This window comes from Buceros rhinoceros, unplaced genomic scaffold (assembly GCF_000710305.1).
Source record: "Buceros rhinoceros silvestris isolate BGI_N320 unplaced genomic scaffold, ASM71030v1 scaffold11631, whole genome shotgun sequence".
NCBI classification, from domain to species: domain Eukaryota; kingdom Metazoa; phylum Chordata; class Aves; order Bucerotiformes; family Bucerotidae; genus Buceros; species Buceros rhinoceros.
In genome coordinates this window covers 20630-42343 of record NW_010392548.1, presented here as the reverse complement: position 1 = coordinate 42343, position 21714 = coordinate 20630, and the positions used below count along the sequence as shown (strand labels likewise).

Genomic DNA, 21714 nt, shown 5'->3' with positions numbered 1-21714 from the left:
TGTCCGTCCCTCCTGGCGAGCAGACCGTGGGGAGCAGCCAGCGCCAGGCTTATGGGCACAGGGACTGAAACACACAGCAGACCCTGGCCTTGCTGGGGTTTGGGTCTAAATGGGCCAAACGCAGAGTGGCCATGCAGCTCGGACCGGGCTTGTCGCAGAGAGGGGCTCAGCTCACCCACGGCTGAGAGAGGTCTGCCAGCACGCCTCCCCGCATCTACAGTGGCATTTCATCTACAGCAGGGTCTGTTTAGCAAGAGCAGTTTAAAGTGGCCATGTTTATCAAGTTTGCTACTTTATGAATTAAAAAAAAACCCCAAACAAACAACAAAACGAAAAACCAACCCCCAACAACTATAAATACAAAGACTCTCACACACCAGACACTTGCAGCCTGCGTGACTCATAAACCGCATCGATATTCTGTTAAAAAGCTTATTCTACTTCAAACTATACATAGTACAAGAGACCGAAAAGTGGCAGTCGTGTACGGGCACGCTGCCTGCCCCAGGGTGGCCCACAGTCAGGTGCTGCCTAAAGAATCAAGGAGTTACAGTAACACGGCACAGGACTGCGAAGCCGATCACAGCTTCTGCTTACACGGCGTACGGAGTACCAAGGGGAACACAAAAAAGAACTGGTGTTAATACTGATGGGTCGAAGAGTAACTATAAAGATCGAAACAGACGTTCACAGCATGCTACATATATTGCTCACAAACTTTTTTTTTCTTTTTTAAAAAAAGGCTAATACAAAACAAGGAGTTGGCAGTCTGATTTTCAGTTATGTCGGAGAGAAAGGTAAAGCATATACATTCATCGTGTGGCTTTCCGTCAAAAGGAGAAAAGGGTAAAACCGAGAGATTTCAAGTTTACAAAATTCCTACTTTTTTAAGCTACAGTTTATATCCAGTTCCGGCCACAGCTGTGAAAAGATTTCTGACTGTGATGCCTTGCAGAGTCCAAGGGCTGTAGCCTGGTTATTATTATTTTTCCCCTAAAAGCAGCCACATCTCCCACCACCCCGAGCAGGCTGCTCCTGCAGCCACCTGCGAACGTGGCAGCCGGGCTGGAGGGAAGAGGCTTGGGTCCGGTGGCACGACATGAGCATGAAGTGGGGAATGAGAAACAGTTTTGGACCGCGTGTGATTTGACCTGCTGCCGTCACTGCCCCCTAGACCCCTCAGCTGGAGACGCAATCCTTGGTGATCCACCCATTTTGTCTGAAAACTCCCTGCAAAAGGCTGGTGGAGGCAAGAAAATGTGAATTCAACAGCAGCACGTTTTTCTTGGACAGAAGTGAACGGTTCCCTTCCCCTGCTCCATCTGCGGAGTAAGGAAAGGGTCCCAGCTCTCGTCCTACAGAAACCCTCTGGACACCTCAGAAGCAGGCATCTCCCACCACCTCCCCTATGCGCAGACATGCGCAAGAACTTCTTGGACACATCAGTGAAGTTTCGTCACCTGACCAACATGTCAACCCCCCCTGCGCTGGTTGTGTCCCCTTGAGAACGCCTGCGGTCTGTTCCGCCTGATGCCAACAGCGTGGCTTGCTCCCCACAATTAGTATTTTAATCGTCATCTTCACTATCACCCCTAACTACTGTTGGGAACAAGAGCAGAATTCAGATTTCTGCTTTCCACGAGCCCTGATGATACTCAGTACCTGCAGAAACACCCAACTCTGTCCGTGTCTCTAGCAGCCACTCCACAGGGTGCATTTGGATTTAACCCTCGGATAGGCGAAAAAACAAAAATCCACTTGTTGCAGAGGCCAGCCACGGTCTGCCCAGCTGCAAGGAGCTGCTGACCCAACGGCCCTGTGAGCCTGCCTGGCAGAAGAGGAACCTCAAATCCCCCACTAGACATCCCTCGAAGAAACCCACACAACTGCCCACCAGCTCAAGCATGCGGAGTTTTGCCGAAGAAAGCATTTCCTTAGTGGATCCACTGGATTATTACTGTAACTCCAGAGATGGGATCTGGCATGCTACTGGCAAATGCTACCTGAATGTTGTAAGCTCGTACTGAGCGTCGCCCTTCTGAACCAGACTGAGAATTTTCCTGCCCAGAAATAATCTAATATGGCAATTAAGTGTCTCTGACCATGAGAAAGACCCTCTGAACTCAACAGCCAACAGTGATAGAGGAACCTGACATTGTTTAACAAGGTTAAGACTATGGGGTTGTCCCTGCACGACTGCCAGGGGTTGTGAGTTGGGAAGACAGGAAGCACTTGATGGAGGGTGGAGGTGGTGGAAGGTTGGAAAATGACAGTTTTTGCCCCTGGTGAGTGGTGGAAGGATTAAATGACTGCAGGAGAGACCTGATGTGCGTTGGGGGAGCAGCAGCATGACTGCACGCCAGGAAATGTGCTTGAAGAGATAAATTAACACTCATCCAAGATGCTCCTAAAGTTTCCTCATGCTGCTGTGCTCTCTCCAGCTCCCACACCTGTGACCTATGCACTGGGTATGAAATGCTAAATGCATTTTCATTGGGAAATAATAATTTTCACTTACAACGTCCAAATGTGGACAAGCTGGTGGATGCATCTCTTCAGACAAACATAGTGCTGGGGGACATTAGGGAGATTAAAACTCAAGTTCAGATAGTGAAAACTGACAATTTTGTACAGCTCTTGGAATGATCACTAACAGCAAACCAATTCCTACAGGTTTATATTCAGATCAGCTCTGGGAAAGTTCATTTCCAATTAATCCACTCCCCTCTCCATCCATTTCATGCACCACTTATTTATGGGAGAAGGATCCAAACTTCTAAGGAAAGTAACTGAAAGAACATCACTTGAAATCAAGAAGATTTGGAGTACTTCCTTCTGTCCACAACTTTTTAATCCAGGCATAAGCTATCCACTGGCTACCATCAATAAATCTTTTCTGCAAGTAGAGGGTAAATAATCCAGCTCTTCCAAAAGGGAGTCCCAGCTCTGAAACACAAGCCTGAAGTGCATGCCTATGTTCATGGAAAACACACGTGCATGAGAAACATCTGCAAGAGCAGCAGCTTACAGTTTAAACTGCTTTGGGAAAGATTGCTCTAAGCCTCCATCAAGTCCCCAAAAACAACCCATTTCATTAACAATCGCTGCAAATCACATGGACCTGCTGCACATTGTTCCTTTAATCTCTATGGAAACTGATTTTATTCTATTGAATTTAGGTGACTAAGTGTCTTTAAAAATCTGACTCGAAAATGCAAGCAGGCACCTTGCAGGATTTTGCGCAGGGCCCAGGTGCTTACACACCCACTGGAATTCAGGTGACCAGCTCCTGTTTCCAAATCCCATGACAACGTCTTCCAGCATCACCACAAATCCTTGCGAAGAAATCTGTTGCTTTGACCTTCTGCACTAAAGTAACAGCAAAGCAAAATGTTTTCCTTTTTGTTCTGTTCCATTCTAAATTTATAGAAAACTACATTTATAGTGGTTTACAATCACTGATTTTCCTGTCCTTAAAGTTTTTTTAACACACAGGAAGAGCTGACAGTGGCAATTCTTTAACTCTTAAAGCTGAAAGTACATCCTTTTCATCTTAATGATGCTTTAGGACAAAGGATCTATGTTTCAGCTCAGTCTTGATGAAAATAATCCCATCTACCACTTGCCATAATTCTCGTGGGCCAAGACTAACTTTAGTAGCTATCTGCACAAGCTGTACCCTCATTTACAGTGGATTCTGTCGCTGTCTGATGGCACTCTGGTGGTGTTCAGCTGCAGGCAGAGTGTTCTGGGAAACGCAAATGGTTTCTCCAGTCAGCACCTTTTCCATTTCTTTTCATTACCAGCAAAACCCGGAGCAATTTCAGCGAGAATGTCCTCTATAGCAACGCACGTTTTGAAGCGATTCTGCAAGGGTAAGAAGCTATCCATGCTCCAAGGCTCCGATTCCTACTGACGCCATTCCCTGTGCTAGCTGTGCGATTTGTACCTACCAAGCTTTCTCTCCAGTGGATAGCAGACCGTACACTTTTGTGTTGATGCTGGTCACAGCTGGGATTTCGTGGGCTAACATTAATGGTGGTAAACACCAATTCCAATAAAGGAACACAAAGGGAGCGTATCTACACTTCCAACAATTATGGCACTCTTAAGAGTAATACTAACGAACAAAGTGTGAAGATTCACATTCATGAGTGCTTAGAAAATGCAAAAAGTCCAAGAACACTTGCACATTAAAATTTGGCACAGTGTGAGCCTAAAGCGTGCATAAAGTGTATGGTAGAGTTGTCTGACTTTTAAACACCTATTCTGAACAAACATCTATTAAAAATCATAAATTTGAGTATAAAAACTAGGCTATAAATTGTTACACTGTAAATGCAATACTTTGAAAAAAAATGCCACATGGAAAACCTTTCCAGAAGTTTCAAGTTTGCATTTAATATTTAAAAAAAAAAAAAGAGAAATAGCAAAGTAGTTGTACGATGACATTTCCTAAGGTGGAATGTCTTGCAGGCCATATGTGACTCGGTATGGCAACTTAGAAAAAAAAAAAAACAAACCAAACCCACTGGTTTACTACAAGTTTTATGAAGCAATCCATTTACGGTTTCTGTATTTCAAATCTGCTCATGTACTTTGCTCAGAAGGCATTGGAGCTGGCAAGTATATTTCATAAGGAAAGAAGTAAAGGCACTCATGTTTCCAAACGTAAAACTCGATCTACTCGGAGAGTCTGCATTTCGGAAGGGAAACTAAGCCATCATGTTAGTTACCCCAGTCTAGTTTCACCTCATTTCCAGAGCTCAGCTGTGCTTCTTGAGAACCACTTGACTTTTCAAAGCAAAGGAATTTAAAGCAGTACTGAACAGTTCCCATCACTTGAAAAAAGCAAAAGTATTGTGTGAAAACTTCTCTCAGCAGAACTGTTTTATGCCCAAAAGCCACTAGGCATGGCCACTGCAGCTACAAGAGGGAGGAAAAAGGATCGTAACAGCTTAGAAAGTTAATCTAAGCTCACACATACGAACATCTCAAACTTGTGAGAGATCTCTGCAGTTAGCTATACAAGATAGATGAATCTGACGTTTTACCCAGTGCTCTCTCTGGAGAGAGCCTGAGGCTGGCTGTTGGGTAGTTTTCTAAATAGCCGACGTTACATTAGAAAAAAGTAACTACCAATTTCTTCCTCAAAAGGTTTTCACATGCAGAGTCTGCAGTCTGAAAGTGCAGAAAAGTGTACAATCATTTAGCTTGCTTTCCAATCTGGAACAGACGACAAAGCGAAAAACACAACATGCGAAGTCACAGCAAAGTACCAGGAAAAGGGAAGGAAAGAGAAAACTAACTTTAGTAGCGTACTGGTCCATGGTTTTGTCAATGAAAAGTGTTCAAATACGACTGATAGTACTTTTTTTAAACTATTCTGTAATCACCAATGGAAAAAAAAATCCTGTATTAACTTCTATAATCCAATGGAACGTTAAAACTAAACCTATCCAGTTAGTTTTGAATGTATGCAACAGAAATAAAGGTCACCCTCCTCAAAGAAATATGAAAAGACCAAACCAACAGACAGAAGTTGTAGCAGTGACAACTTGCATCCTACTGGGTAAGTCTAAGCATCTCTTTAGGCACTTCACTGGTTCATTAAATGCAATACAAAATAAAGCTATAAATATCAACATTTTGTGCTCTTAAAAATCAGTCAAAAGCAACAGAAAACAGCACAAAAGTGTGACATTTTTGGCAGCTTATTTCTTCCCTTCCCCAATATTACCAGTTGTCCAAGAATGCTTTGTTTTGGGGATGCTTTGGCATCTCAGTATCAGGTTGTCTTAAGCCGTAAAAGCTAAAACAAAACTGCTAGGCCTTAGACAATAAAGAAATTTGGTTTTAAAATTTCTTTATGGCTATGTAAGAAGGACACTTTAGCAGTGGGATGACAGGGAAAAAAGCTTGCTTTCTTTTTAAATATTGCACTTTTCTTTTGTTCACTCACACTAATGCATAGAAACTTTAAACTTTGAATATTAAAATTTCATGCTATGAAAAAGTTATGGGAAATAAATTTCTATACATCCAATATGAAAGAACAGATATGCGAACCTTCCTTTGCTTTCCTTAGTTAAAAGATTGAGAAAGAAGAGAGTGCAAAAAACCCCACAGCCCTGTTTTTGGTCAGCCTGTGTATTAACTTTATAGGTGCCAACTAAACAGATTGCAGCATGTGATGAGCATGGACATTGTAAGGACAACTGAGGGTGACTGTCAGTAAAACAAGATAATGCATGATTGAAACGCAGTACGTGCGGCTGAAATGGCAAATCGCGAGGCCTCTTCTCTCGGGAAGGGGCGTGACAAAGCAGATGAATTTCGCACTTCAGTAGCATGCTGTAGGATTTCTCATGATTAATTTCACATTAAAGTGTGCTCAATGTCTGCATCCACATCACCTTCAATTGCTGTAGTAAGACAGTGACTGGCAAGCAGTCTCCAGGAGACACAGAAGAATCCAGTGGGCAATTCAATGCAACGCAGCCCGCGCGTCTCTGTCACGAGTCACGACGTGGTGGTACATTCTCAGGACAGGCAGAACCGATCTTCTGCTGGACTCCACTAATCTGAAAAATGATTGCTTGGAAAAAGAAGTCTCTAAGCACTTCACTCCAGTGCTTAAAGAACAAAGCGCTAGGACTGGATGTAACATAATCAGTTTCAGGATCCTGACCACCACGCAGAAATCCAGCCGGAAACAATGCAGAGTAGTGCTCCTCAGTGTTACTTTTGTTATCATTAGTAATGTTAAGCATCAAGAAAATAAAACACGTCATTGCACATTACAGCCGTCAAGAAGCACGGCTAAACTTTGACACTAGAGAATTGAATAACCTGATGCTACATCACAAACAGCTTCTGGTGTGTATCTATTTCGAAAAGGTCTTTACATACTCAGTAAAACCTCCTTTCCTCCTGCCCAGTGAATGCTTCAGGTTAAGTGTCGAGTTATGGCACGAAGGGCATACAGAAGTTCGGCTTGCATACGAGCTTCCATTAGAAGCAGATTGACATGAACCTGTTAAAAATTAAATCAGCCATTTAGTTCAGCTCTGAATGAAACATTGTTTATTCACTTAGGCTAAAATTTCCAACCTTTAGTATAAAGTACTAAAGAAACTATGTCCCTTCTCCCTGCACCCTGCTGCAGGGCTCCAGTTTTTCTCGAGACAGCTGTGTAGTATGTCAATACCAGACACCATCCAGGGACTGCAATAACTAGCCTCAGCTGCTGCTTTAAGCAATATTCCAGCTGAGAAATCCCAATAAACCCAGTTTTGTATCCTAATAGTATTAGTTCTTTATGAATTTTATTTTGTTTTCTTTACTCCCACCTGTGACCACTATACACAAGTGCAGAATAAGGAATAGTTTACGTGCCAGATAGGCTAGCAGGCACATGAGCACTGAGTCCTTGTCAGGAAGCATTCAACTTGGATATCTAAAGACAGGCTGACATTTTTATTCATGAAAACCACCATGAACATTATATATATATGTGTGTGTGTGTGTATATATGTGTGTATGTATGAGTTAAGGTCTTTTTTGATCCCCAGATCCCAAGTACTGGCATAGTTGATCACTTCTGTATTCCCAAGTTTATCTGCTTTTCTTTTACAGCTGTCAGCTCAATTTTATGAAGTCGCTCAAAATAAAAACAAAAAAGGAATCAGTATTTCCAGCACATGAAGAGTGTTTTTGTAAAACTGACACCTAACACACAATGAATCGTTTTTCTCTGGTTAAAAACAGTCCGTTTGACCGATACTGCCATCTGTAGGTGTTGCCAGGTTTTCATTTTCAAACAGCATGGGGGGCTCTGTGAAGCCCATTTGGCATTGAAACACGTACCTTCTCCGAGTGCTTGAACTGACGCCAGTAACTATCGTACATGCGCTTGGTAGTTCTCTCTGGGTAGCAGGTCACTGTCTTTATGTAAACCTTCAGGCTGCGTTCAAGTAACTGATTAACTTCTCCATAATCATAGTCATCATACCTAAATAACACAGGCAGTCATTCGGTTGGGTTTAAGTTTTTCAAAGCATGGCCTTTTGCAGCACTATGTTCTTAAGCTTGGGAACTGGATCATTTCTTACACATGCTAGAAAAGCCCCTGCTAACACAGCATCTGAAAGGCTTAGTAAGAGGATGCAGTCTTTTCTGAACGAAGGATACAGGATGGTTTCAGAGAAGACATTTCTGTAATAATTTCCATCCTGATTCATAATCAGTTTCTCAAGTGGAAGCAAAAGTTATGCTGATATGCCAGCAAACCCACTCTAACTGCCAGATGAGGTACCATCCCCACTTGAACACCTGGAATCTAAAATTATGCTTTTCACGTGGTTCATTTCTCATTCTGTTTACACAGATTAAAATGCACTCCTAAGCCAGGGAATCCATACCTGATTCCATACATACAGTGGACATAGTTAAATAAAGCTCTTCTTAGTGTGGTTGTATCAACATCTTCATGTGTTGCCATAGTGTTATACGTGAGGTTATATACCATCCGAAACTTCTCATCGAGGAGATGGCCAATATCAGAATAAAGCCTGTTTACAAGGGAAAAGCCATGATTTTCCCAAGTATAGTCCTGCAGGAAGAGAATGAAATATATAAATGTACAAATGAAGTGAAGCCCCTATCTCATAGCTTAACAGTTTTTGTTGGCTGTTAGTTATAACTTCATTGTCTTAAAAAATTATGCATTTTGAATCCTTCATCTGTATCACCTGCTCCATTCCCCCAGGCTTCCTAGCAATGAATATCACACTGCAACACCTCACCTGTATGCCATTAGCCTACAGGACAAAAAGCCCCAAGCCTCTCCTGAAGAGCTGAGGCTATTTTCCAGTGTCTGCTGTGCCACTCTGTCCAGTGTCATTCTATGTGGGATGGGAAAACGTGTTCCTCTTGGAGGTTTTGACGCTTAGCTCTGGGCAGAGATGGAGTATTTACTTCCAGCCAGGATGTACAATCCTTGGGTAAAGTGCTGAAGAGTCCTTGAACAAACTAATAAAAACCAGGCTGCTTTTATCTTAGACAAGGACCTGAATTCCAAGGACAGAAGCATGCCTGCTCATTTCAGGAAAGGGAAATATTTGCAGAGTGGTGGCATGGCATCATCAGCAGAGAATGACCCTGCTTCAGAGCAGCGTGCAACCACTCTCCATGCTGTGGTTATACAGAATATATTAGTTTGCCCACATCCTTGGTAAGTGTTCAGTCACTCGGTCTCTGATGCTGTCTTTTTACAACTGAGGGCATCATCTCCATGTCCTTCTCATGTCTGCCTGTTTTCAAAAGGAAGTGCTGGGCAAAGGTCTTCACCTTAGAGCATGTCTACTGGACCTGCCTCCTGATTAGGATAGTGGGGAAAAGTATGCAAGACAGCATTCAGCTGCCTAACAGAGACATCCAGGGTCATCTGAAAGGCACCACAACATCACATTTGGTCTCCAGCTGCCAGTCCAAGCCTTGTGAGAAATACGCTGTACCTACCAGCCCTGTAAAGGTGTCCAGGACACCTGGGCATCACAAAAGCCTCTGAAAACCAGAAGCCTCAGGAGGGGGAAAGCACTATTTACTAACAGAAGTTAATCCATGCTAATAATGAAAAAGTGGGAAAAAATGTTCTAAGTTATTCTGCTGTGTATGGGATGCCCTTTTCTATTACTACATTTAAACCCAATGAGATAAAGGCAGTCTTGTTTTATGACAATAAGGATTGGATTTATTGCAGAGCTTTGGGATGCTACTGCCTTTAAATAGCATTAACAGCAGAGCAGTTGGGAGGCTGTGGGTGTATACATCTAACTGCTTAAGAGTAGGACATGCTAATAAAGTTAAATTATCAAGGTGACTCCTTTGAATGTAGACCAGAAGCTGTCCTGTTTATTTAAGAGCAGAGATGTTTTAGTTCCAATTTCAATTTCTATAGAGCTTTTTTCCATGGGAGCCTGCTGCTCCTAAAGTAGTTAAGCAGAATGCTTGATTTACAGGCACTGACTCTGCCATATTCTTTTTGGCAATATCTACCTACTTTAAGCTCATATAAAGACTGCAGGGTAAATTATCCAGGTCAGTGGAGACTGCTATATAGCTACGTATATTTCCTGAGAGTGATCATGGATTCTTTATTTTACAGTCTTAGATACATCTTCTGACCATGAAGTTTTCCTGCACCCACTTTTTCAATTGAAGTACTCTGATTTGGTTCAAGATTTCTTCTATTGCTTACACTTTGCTACTAGACTGATGATTAATCTACTCTATAAGCTGGAACAGAACCACCTAGAATGTCCCTCCTGTTATACATATTATGAAGGAGTTCACGAGTTTGGTCATGGAAAGAGATGTCAGTATGTAAGACAATGTACAGGTAAAACGTACATGCTCTTCTTTCAACAGCACTAATAAAATATATTCAAATATAGCCAAAACCTTCAGTAATCATATTTATGAACTCCTCCTATTTTCCCATATTCAGAGTCCAATGATTTGGTGCATATATGAGAATGATGCTCATCAAGCTGCTCTCACAGACATATACACACCTATGTATTGATAACCACTGGACAGAGAATACTTGATAAAATGACAGAAAGAAAGAGTTCTTCCAGTGGATTTTTTTCTGGAGGGATGGAAAAGAAATTATCTTTTCGACCTTTCACTTCCTCTGGTTTTAGTGATGTGTTCTACAGCATTCAAACATTAATTCTGGTAATAACTGGAGTAAGACTGAAAGCTAGTATTCCCTTGTCTGAGATTTACAAATAGTAAAAGTCTCATCTCAGGTAGATTTATGGAAGCTTGTGAGTTATTTAGTGGACCAGGACAAGAAAAGGGGTGTGCAATGAACATGCTCCCTTCAACTCTTTATGCTATTTGCCCTGTAATGAGATACACAAACATTCTTTGAGTGAATGTACTTCAAAGAGATGGTACCTGAGCTCTGAATGTTGGCAGATGGTCTTCTCCTCGCCTTGCAAAGTCTTTGTACCCAAATCCAGGATCCTCAATATAGCGGGAGACATCTGTAGAAACTATTTCATCATCAAATGCTGTGGATAAAACAGCAAAATTTTTTAGAAGTTGTGCAAAGGAAGAGAAGGAAAGAAGCATTTCAATCCTGATCTGCTTGTATGGGATCCATCCCTTTTACTGAGCTGACTCAACGTCAGCCTGCACCAGACATCTAACATACTTCTACAAAATGGGAAGAGATGGGCTAAACTCCTGTCTGGAGCTGTGCTCTTCCCTCTGTTGACTTCTGAGGGAGGCCAGGTGTCTTAAATCAGGAAGATGAACCCCAGTGGTAAAGCCACTGTGCTAGGATAAGAAACAGAAAAATGAACCCTTCACAACCAGAATCCTAAGCTGAGCAGGTATGGTGCCAGGAATTACACCAGCTCTGATCTGTAACCCTGAGTATGCACAGCCAGAAAGCAATGCAACACTCCACTTGCAAATATCAGTTGAAGATTATATGAAAGCAAAGAGCTCTACCGCACATCAGGCTGAAATTCTGCCAGAAGCTCTAGTAACTAAGCATCTTCGAAGAGGTCCAAAACGTGTCACTAAGCAAGCACAGGTTCTCTATTAGGAATCAATCCTTCCCTCCTGAATAAACAGGTGGCTTGATTGTGTAACTAGCTCTGCAGAGGTTGACTACTGCATAGCTGACTGCATTTGACCCTGATGTTAAAATCCTGGCTTGCTTCCACGTGCACTGACAGAACAGTTGCCATATGTCCACTGTTAGCACCTTGAAGAGTCAGTTAATCTAGGAATTGCAGAAGTGCTTTATCTCCTCTTTGCCTCATTAAACAATCAAAACATAACTGCGTAGGAAGAAGCTTGCACAGCATCTGCTACAGCAAATCCCCAGCAAAGAATAAAAAACCTGCACACATAGACTCCTCTTCCCTGACAAGGACTGAATTTCATGAAAGGGTGAAGGCCCAACACATACAGACTCCTCAGCTCAAACCAGCAAAAGACTAAGAGGGAGGAAAGTCAACACAACTATCAGCAACCCCATCAAAAAAGCCCTTCTGGCCCTGCAAACCACTTCTTCCTTCTATGCCTGAAGTTGCAGAGACTCACGGAAGTCCTGAACTGATCATGAAACTGCAGTGGGTGTCAGTTTATCTGCACTGTTGATGCTGTCTGACCAAAGAATAAAAGATCAAGAATGGACAACGTCCACTTCTTAAAATCCAGCCATGACATGGCAGGATGTATCTTCTTTCAGAGATCTTGTGTGTCCCTAGGGAAGCACAAAAAAATCTCTCTGCTGAGCCCCAATACAATCTTCCTTCCTTGGGCTCAGTGCACAAAAGCTTAGATACCTTCAAACATCTTTGGTCTGAAGACAGAGAGACCTAAATCCACAAAAAAAGTGTCAGTAAATGTGAAGCATTTTATGGGTCACTTCTTAAAAAGACACAAGCTACCATCTTCAGATACCCCCAGCTATGAAGAAACGGCTGGAGATTCTGACTGTCTTAACAGTATTCTTTAACTTTCTTTGGGAAAAAAAACCAAAACACCTTCCTGTCTATAGGAAACAAGATTTCCTGTATGGTTTGTTAGAGGTGAAGGCCTCCAAAACTATGAAGAACACTAGAAAAGAAGCCTTCAGCTCAGAATTTTGAACATTACTTAAGAATTAAAAAAAAATACTGCAAATCTCTATCACAACACAGGCAGTGGAACAGCACAGCAGTATGATCGCTTAGAATGGCAAGTTACAACTGTCCTTTCCAGGTGGGCAGGAAGATGCTGAGTCTCATCCCAGTCTATTTCCTGAACTAAATGTAGTATCTGAAGGCTACTTATGAGTGTCACTGAAGTTCTGAGCACTGCAGAACCTTGAATTAATTTGAAGATATAGCACATACAATGAAAGAGAACTTTGCACCCAACTTTTTAAAGAGGCCTTCAGGCTTTTTTTTTTTAATATACAAAAGCTAAATTTCAAGTAGTAAAAACTATGGTGTTATTTGCCAATCAAGAAATCTTACACAGATGAAGCAAGTGAAAGGAATACCCTTACTACACTCCTACTAGACCAAAAGCCTGAATAAAGAAACAGACAGAAAAAGAGTTGTAGTCACTGAACTGGCCCCAAGTGTTTAGTTCTTACAAAGCACAAACATAAGGGAACTGGAAAAGCATAAGTACCTCCACTAATTACTAGCAGACTCTCCTTCTTCTCCTTTTCAAAGCGAGTTGCCATTTCTTCCTGAGAGGCTTCTTCGTCCTCTTTATCCTCTTGTAGCCTCTTCATCCTTTCCATTAAGGCCTCCAGCTCACTTAAGGAATCTGCAATCTGCAAAAACACCGTGACATTCTGCAAAATTAGAAGATAGGCAACATGTGTCATCTTCAGACTCCATGCTTGACCACAAACGTTCTCCAAACCAGATAGCACCAGGAATCACAAAACCTCAAGCCAGAAAGCATTCTGTCACATTCGGCGCAGACAAACAGCTTTCAGACAGCCAGAAGAAGGGAGCTGGGACGTGTGGCAGTAATCTGCTGCAGCAGCATTAACAGCGGAAGAGGTGGTGTTTGAGTGAGGAAACCATAGTTGTTTATAATACATATTTCACCACGTAGATGGCTCAGGAAAAGCCACCTGTGTGCTCCACATGTATCAGAAAACAACTTTTAATATTAAGGTAACTTTTTCCAGTCTGTTAGTAATGCAAAGTACGTTTCTGAAGAGATACACTGCAACACTGCAATGCACGAACATCACCTGAGACAGCAAATCAGTGTTTTCTTCTTCTTTTCATTACACATGATCAAACAACACCCTACTGTGTTACCTTTTCTTCTTGCTTTTGTGAGGAAAACAGGCTTCTTTACCAGAAATGCATCAAAGTTTAGTGTTCTGTGATCTATACTTATTCAGATTTTTTATAAGTGAAATTGTTTTTCCTTTTCCATATTTTCCTTTTGATTCTGTTCTTGTGCCTATAGCTCAAATTGTTTTGTAGTATGCTACTCGCTGCTTAACAAGTGGCACAGAGTCAGCAGCACCCCTTTGCCCACTACAAATGGGCAATTTCAGCTAGCATGTCCTACAGCCCAGAAATTTAAAATACAGCTATTGAACCAAGTGATCACATGTTCACGATCTACTGCTAATTTTTCAAAAATATACCTAGTGACTCTGCTCATAATCCTGGTCTTCCATCAAGGGTGATGAGGCTAATTCATCAACTGGCATTAATTCAAGGACATGTCTTCAAAGCATTATAGAGCCAATTTCAGAAAAAATTCCATGTTTAAGTTAATTAACTTGGAATCAACATTTTCTGTTGGTAGACTCAAGACCAGAACCCCAGCATGAAGAGTTAAGTAAGAATTAAAATATTTCCTCCTACCTACATGGAAATGTTTCAGAATTGACCTGTTTTGTGATTGTAGGCCTTGCACTAACAAGTTATTGGTATTATTATCACTACTACTACTACTTCTGGGGTTTTTTTCCCATTTCTTTCTTCAAGCCATGTGTTAGGAACATGGATGACACAATGCTCCAACCAGTGACACGCTATCTGAAGGAACTGGGACTTTAAGCTTCCATCTGAAAGCAGAGTTTTAGTCTTGCCCACTGGGTTGTGAGACTAACTATCAAAATGACATTGCTCTAACTACCATCCACTGCTACAACGTGGTTTTCAATAGGTCGAAAACTGCTACAGCGAACGTAACAGCAACCAGACTCAAGCACTCCAGTAAAGTAGAAAAAAAACTTTCAAACTACCCTGAAATTGAAACAGGAAAGAATGGAAGAAAGTTTTCTAATGCAAAACAGAGGCAAGCAAACGAATCTCTTGCAACACTAACCCCAAAGTTGCTACTTGTGAGGGATGCATTTTCTATGTTGTTGTCATTGGCAAGATCGCAGACACAGAAGTTGTTGACTGCTATAAGTCTGACTCCATTAGATGTATCCGGATCTCTCTCTGGATTGATGCCACTACCAAACACAAAACTTGCCAAGGCATGATAATGTGCCAACAGGACAACAGCATGAACCAGTTCAGGAAGAGACCAATTATTTTCCCCAGTCTTGACAAGTTTCTGAAATGAGAATAAAAACAGCGTAAATATAAGATTTCTTCCAGCCCCCAGATTTTCTATAGAACACTATGTTTTCTAAGAAGGATCAACTCCTTTCTTCCCATAATACCACATTCCTCTTGCACACAAAATCTTGCTGGATAAGAACAGAACACCTAATACACTACCTCTTTTCTTTGGTGCTTATTTAGCCAATGCTATTTCTGAACAGTGTATCTTCTTGGCTGTGTCACACAGAAGAATTTACTGCCTTATTCGACACTCCAGCACTTCCCTGAATTCTTTAACTCAAGGTAACGAAGCCTAACCTGGCACTTGCGTAGTCCTCAGCACTTCTTACTACAAGACCTTTACTGCTATAACAGGGCACGACTTATCAGGTACCTGAATGTGCTCTTTCGTGATTAGCCAGGGCCGGTGTGCAAGGAGTTTGTTTATTTCGTTCAGATTTTTCAGTCTTTGGGGAATGTATTCTAAACCGTTCAACCACTCTGCAATCCCGCCAGTCTTCAAAAACTCATCGACATGCATATTTATTAGGTAGGAACACTGATGTCTGGCAGCAGCCTGGAATAATTAAACACAGAGGGAAAAGTGCAGCGCGTTAGCGTGTAATCTGATTTTGCTGCAGGGGGAAGACAGACTACTGACACAAAACAAAAATACAGTTTCATTCCAAAGGGCCATGTTTTCTATTGCAATGCATTTCTATACAGTATGGAGGATCCTCCAATAAAAACATGTTTGATCACTCCAGATCACAGAATCTCATCTAGGTTGGAAGAGATCTCTACAGGAGATCTGGTCCAAAGCCCTTCTCACAGCAGGGCTAACTTCTTAGATCAGGTTGCTTGGAGCCTTGTCCAGAAAAGATCTCCCATCCCTGGAGATCACACCACCTCTCTTGACCCCTGTTGCAATGTCTCAACATCCTCATAGTAATAACAGTTCTCTTAGTGTCCACCTGGAATTTGCTGTGACTTGAGTCCAACACTTCTCATCCTACTGCTGTGCACTGATGGTTACATACCCAGAAGTAAGGTTACACAGTTTTAAACTGCTCTCTGGAAAACCTCACTCCTGTGGGCATGTGAGGAGCGTATCACTGTGGGAGACAGGAAAACATGTCCATTGTCAATTCCCCCTTCTCACTGAAAACCTTCTGTCTAGGCTTGCTTTATTCTGATGAAAATCAACTACAAAAATTAACCTCCTGACAAAGTATCATAGTAGTCTCCCCTTTCTAAAGTCTTGCGTTTTACAGTTTTTTAAATACACAAGGTCGCAGGAGAAAATATAGAGCCTGCTGGTACATACCATTATAGCAATGTAATGCCTATAGGGCAAAGGAAGGGGCCCGTCCATGCGCAGCATATAGAACTGGCTGCGGAGGAAAGACTCCAGGTACTGCGTATGGATACTCATGACCTGCGTGATGTTGTCCAGGCGACCAGACGTTGAGTATTCTTCCACAAGAAGATTAGTACGTTCATCCAAACCATTTGCTTGCATAACCTTGAAAATAAGATGGACAAACTTAACAGAAAAAGAGACCTTCTCTGGCTTTAGCCCTTGAGAGAAACATATTGCAGTATGAAAGGTTTGCTTGTGTGCAAACTTAAAGGCAATGCTGGAGATCTGGATGTATATTTGTAAAGCTACATGCCTGCATGCGTGCGAAAACAGACACACAGATGCTACTTGTACACTGAGAACTGAAGAGCACTTCACACTGTACCTCTGTTATTTTTATATGTTTCTGTGAAAACCAAAAACACTTTTCTGTAAATCTTTCCAAAATGGCTAAACTCACAGATGCTTAAATTCAAACCTCTACAGAGAGCTGGAGGTAAGCAGGAGCTAAATGGAAAGTCAAGTCTTTATGGAAGTCAGCCTATATAGGCACACACCACCCGAGCATTCAGCCCTAAAACCAGTTTCAAAATTAATGGAGAGGAACTGGGTTATGTAACCAAATTATAGAAACAGCCTGGCAATCTACCCCTTCTGTGCTTGTATAATTGAAGAGGACATCAAATGCTAATTTGTCCATAACGTTCAAGTATTATTTAGAATAGGAATTTAATGTCTTCTTTAAACAAAAGCTGTTCTTTAACTATTCCAACTAATCCAAACCTTGGGCACAAGATGAAATGAAACAGCAAAAGTAGCTCTTCCATTGCAAGCCCTGACACAGTGTTAGTGCTATTAGTCAGGGTTTATCACCAAGAACTGCCATTCTCAACATGTTCACAACTGAAGCTACAAGCACAGGACTAGAATTCCCAGTATTTATTCTGAAAAGTGCACAGTATTGAAACAACCAGCTTACCCTGCAAACACCACGAAATGCGAAAACATTTAAGCATGAAGACAGAAAGGGCCTAAACCCAAGAAGACACAATGCTTTAGCTGAAATATTCTATTTAAAATACGTTTTCCTCCTTTGTGATGGGCTGATGAATGGACCGTGTCTCAAATATTTTCCCATCAAACCTTATATAGAAGTTACATACAAAGAAACATGAACGACATACTACATTTTCACTTCTCGCCACTGTACTCCCCTGTTTTAATCTGTGGGCCCAGAAAGAAAGGGAAGAAGCAGCTACACAGTTAGGTAGCTCCGTTGTTTTTACATGTGTAGCTCTCCCCTGCGACAGCTTTTCTGTGTTTTGTACCCAGAAGGATGCCTTCTCAGTTTTCCTTGAGGATGTTTTTACCATCAGAAGTTTATTCACACGTTAGAGACCATTTTATCTCACTTATTACTGTATATCCCTCCCTCCTCTGTCTCCCTTATTCTTCAGCATGCGTATCTCTCATGTCTTTAAGAAATCTTTGTCTTATTTAGTATTTTCTTGAGGAAATCATACTTTTTGTGCCTCTGGTAAGGTTTCTAATCTTCTCCAGCTTATCAGAAGTTTTCCTTGTACAAGTTACTGAGAAGAAATTCTGCTGACAAAATTGACATATAATCCTGCAGGACTGTGCTGTTGCTATGTTAGGCACAGCAATATGCCTAAGCAATAAACATTATTGCTTCTGAGATTTATCTCCACTATATTGCTATCCTCTTCGCACTGTATATGTACTTCTGATTTACTCCCATCCATGGATGCACTAACGTGCTTTTATTCTGCTTGTAAAGACTTATGGTACTTTAACAGGAACCTTTGCAACTAAGTTTTTATTGCTCTGCCCATATTCCTTCCCTTACGACAATAAAGCCGGCTTCGACATGAGCAGTGTTGTTATCAGGATCTGAGAGACATTCAGTGTGCTACTAATCTCTAACTACATCCTTCCTATCCACTGTATTATATCATGCCAAGGAATGGGGGAAAAAGGTAGTAGTTTGCTTAACAAACCACATTTAACATTTGTCCGTGACACTGAATAGCTGTTTCATCCATATAGGAGGAGGATCCCTGCTTGTACTGGGTGACTGCTGGGGTTACTCCTTTCTGAGGGCTACTCAGTGGTTCCTCCGGCACCCTTGGCTAGCGCCTTTACCAAGCGTATTGGCTGTGAACTAAATTCATTAACAATTCTCTCAAAAGATGTTACCATTTCAACTACATTTATTTTTTGTACTTTTTATCTAATTATTGTCTTCATGAGAAAGACTAAGTCATTACGATGTTTGGCATCTCAATTCCATCTCATGTTTCATATGAAAGGGAAATCCACCTCACAAGTTTGGCTGGACAGGACTCATTCTGCTTCCCTCTTCCCAAGTCTGAAAGACTCTTTTTGACCTCTCTTCTTTTTGCTTCATTACATTTTCTTGTTGCCAGCCTTTACACTCGTTCAGATGTTTTTAAATTCAAACCTTTCCCGCGTATAAATGGGGAGACACTCAGAGAACAACAGCTATCTCATCTTTCAAAATGTCTTTCTGGCCCTTCTAGCATGTGGATTATCTGTGTTTAGCAACTACTTAAAACAAACAAACAAACACAAAAAGTCCTGCTTTTATAGTCAGACATTCCAAATAATTAATTGATCAATAAATAATACTCTGTGAAGACTGGGATCACAGGAGAACATCACCACAATGAAGTTTCTACTTACTGCAGCAAGCTCCAAAACAAGGCTTAAATTAAACATTAAATCATAGGCAGAAATCTTGAGTTTCAAGTCAAGTCAAACCATACCTTTCAACCATAAATTCTCTCAAGAGCCACAGTTACGGTCTAAGGAGTTAGTCACATTTTCAGGTTCTCTCCAACTGAAGGTCAGACACTGCTCTAAGAGCTATATAATCATACTGCTGCAATACCGGACAGGCCTCCCTTAGGGCTGGCATTAAGAGTAATAAGTGATCCCCCGCCACGAAAAGAGCGGAGCAAACTCACATTGTGTGAGGCTGCTTCTGGGGGTGCTGGTGAACGAAAAGATGTCAAACAGCATCGCCTATGTGAAAGGGCGGGGTGGTTCTCACCCACTTGAGCCTGCTCCAGAAAACCACTGCTTTTGCTCACAAAGGAGTGCGTTCAGGTACCAAGGGACAAACAGGATTGTAAAACTGTCCTTCAGTATTTCCATTTTAAAAGCCACCAGCCACCTGGCCCAGTTAAACGCAACTTACTTCATTCTCTGGTATAAAGGCACTTGGTCCTCTTGTCAATGGCGGGGAGACTTGCACTCTTTTTTCCTGCAAAACATAATTTGGTCAGGGTCAGGAATAACCTATTAACTTGCTTTATCTTGCAAGATGAGATCTTCAAGGCCTGGATTTGGTTCCCTTCCCAAGGCCACCTGTGTGTTTTACAGCCCACTGAGGAGGTGAAGTCACCACACCTCGATGGATAGATGAGCTCTGCATCCCCTGTACTTTGTGTGTATGAATGGCACCAAATATTGTCAAGGGATAAGACAGAAACAACCCAAAAATCTAATCACGACTGGTCTACAGACCAGCTTGAAGATACATGGACAGCAGCAATAAAACATTTGGCATGACGCTAAAATTAGCCATTTATGGATTGATGGAGGTTTGGAAAGCGGAGGGGAAAAAAGCCACAATCAGGAAATTATAAGCAAGACACTGTTTTCTTCAATATCAGCATCTAACGAGATCCTCAGAGCTGAAAAGAGCGTGAGCACTTTGCGTGCCAAATATTGGCATGAAAAGCACAGTCCGCACAAGCCAGCAAGCCCCAATTAAAGACTTGTTCGAGAAACCTGATGAAACGGCCGCCCTGCTCAGCTGCTGAGCCCGGAGGAGAACACGACACGCAACACAAGCCTTGGTGGGCAAACCCCAGCTAGAAGTCATGGAACACCCTTTGAGGATGATATATTTAGTACAGAACAGGCTGATAGCGTTACAAGAGCCAGAGGACTTTTTTGATTTATTAGGGATAAGAAATTGAACTAAGATAAACTACGGAGGCTTTCGCAGCGTGGCCGCTGACAGCCAAGGGGGTAAAGGGAACCTGGGGAGGCTGCCTGCTTCTCTGGTTCACCAGGGGCAGGACCAGCACTGTCCACTTCATTCCCCACCAATGTTGGTCCATCCTCCTCTTAAAGACCCTCCTGGAGGTTCCTGTGTCTCCCTGGGTCATTTATTTCAGTGACTAACTCCTCAGACTGTTAGAATTTTTTCCTAATGTCTAACCTGAATTTCCCTTGCAGCAATTTAAAGCAGTTGCTTCTCCTTTCCTCTTTATGGTTATATTCCACCTATTTGGAAACTATGGCTGTACACTTTCAAGCCCCTAATTGCACCACAGAGTTGGTGATTCATTTAATAAGTTATCCATCAACAGCAGTATCAGATTTGTATACTAAATATTTTGTGCCCCTAACGTAAGAGTCCAAGGTTTTCCATAAGAATGACCCTTAAATAACTCTACCAGGGAGGCTTAAGCTTAACTGCCATGTGCAGGAACAGCAGCGCCAGTGCCAGAAGGAGCATGCCACCGATTTCCACACAGGAAAATGAAGCCACTGGAGCTGCGCAACTATTGTCCTGCTCCTGAAAAACATCCTGTTCTTTCCAAATTAGATTATGAAAAAACATGCAAAAATCAGCAGTGATTATTCAGGAAAGATGTTCCAAAGCAAACTCTCGCAGAACAACTAGATTTGTGACTTTGGAATAATTAGCTGCTAAAAAATGCAGAACTAAGCTGGATCTACTGTGTGAAGCCCAGCAGCCAGGAGACAACTTACTGCAACCACTGCCTGCTGTCACAGCCCCAAAATTACAGAAAATACTTCTTATGATCAAATGTACTCAGTCTAAAGTAAGAAGAAAGGGCGCAGAGAGACCAGGCATCTGCACATGCAACCCCTTCCTCGCGCAGCTACACAAGGCACAGGAAGACAACTTCGAGCTTTAAACACACAACCATGCTAGCAGCCAGTCACTTCTGCCAACATTAAGAAAAGAAATGCTTTCCAAGACTACTATTAAGGTTGCATTTTACTTGTTCTATGAAGGTTATCTGGATACCAGAGTTCAAAACCTTCATTTCATGCTGAATAATCTAGAGGAAGCAGCTTGCACATGCAAGATGACTTGGATAGTGGTGAACTGTCAGCTCTAAACCAGGGCCAAACCACTGTCTTCTCTGTCTT

The 21714-nt window shown here is 41.9% G+C and overlaps 1 protein-coding gene across 1 annotated transcript; it reads right to left on the bottom strand.

Annotated features, from left to right (window-relative positions):
* Positions 1–6098: 6098 nt before the first annotated feature.
* Positions 6099–19780, bottom strand: SESN3 (sestrin 3). The gene is made up of 10 exons (XM_010144528.1): positions 19718–19780; positions 16441–16638; positions 15508–15690; positions 14887–15123; positions 13183–13357; positions 10969–11084; positions 8424–8614; positions 7870–8014; positions 6913–7036; positions 6099–6584 (listed from the first exon to the last, which is right to left on the bottom strand). The coding sequence occupies exons 2-9, from the start codon at positions 16633–16635 to the stop codon at positions 6950–6952; spliced, it is 1329 nt and encodes a 442-aa protein (XP_010142830.1). The 5' UTR covers positions 16636–16638; positions 19718–19780; the 3' UTR covers positions 6099–6584; positions 6913–6949.
* Between the last annotated feature and the right edge of the window lie 1934 nt (positions 19781–21714).

Excerpts from the sequence above, each read along its gene's own strand:
- SESN3 (XM_010144528.1), bottom strand. The coding sequence starts at position 16,635 with ATGCAAGCAAATGGTTTGGATGAACGTACTAATCTTCTTGTGGAAGAA. Across the intron at positions 11,085-13,182 it reads TGCTTTTCCAGTTCCCTTAT|CATTTGATGATGAAATAGTT; the intron begins GTTTGTGCTTTG and ends TTTTATCCACAG. Across the intron at positions 7,037-7,869 it reads AGTTCAAGCACTCGGAGAAG|GTTCATGTCAATCTGCTTCT; the intron begins GTACGTGTTTCA and ends AATTTTTAACAG.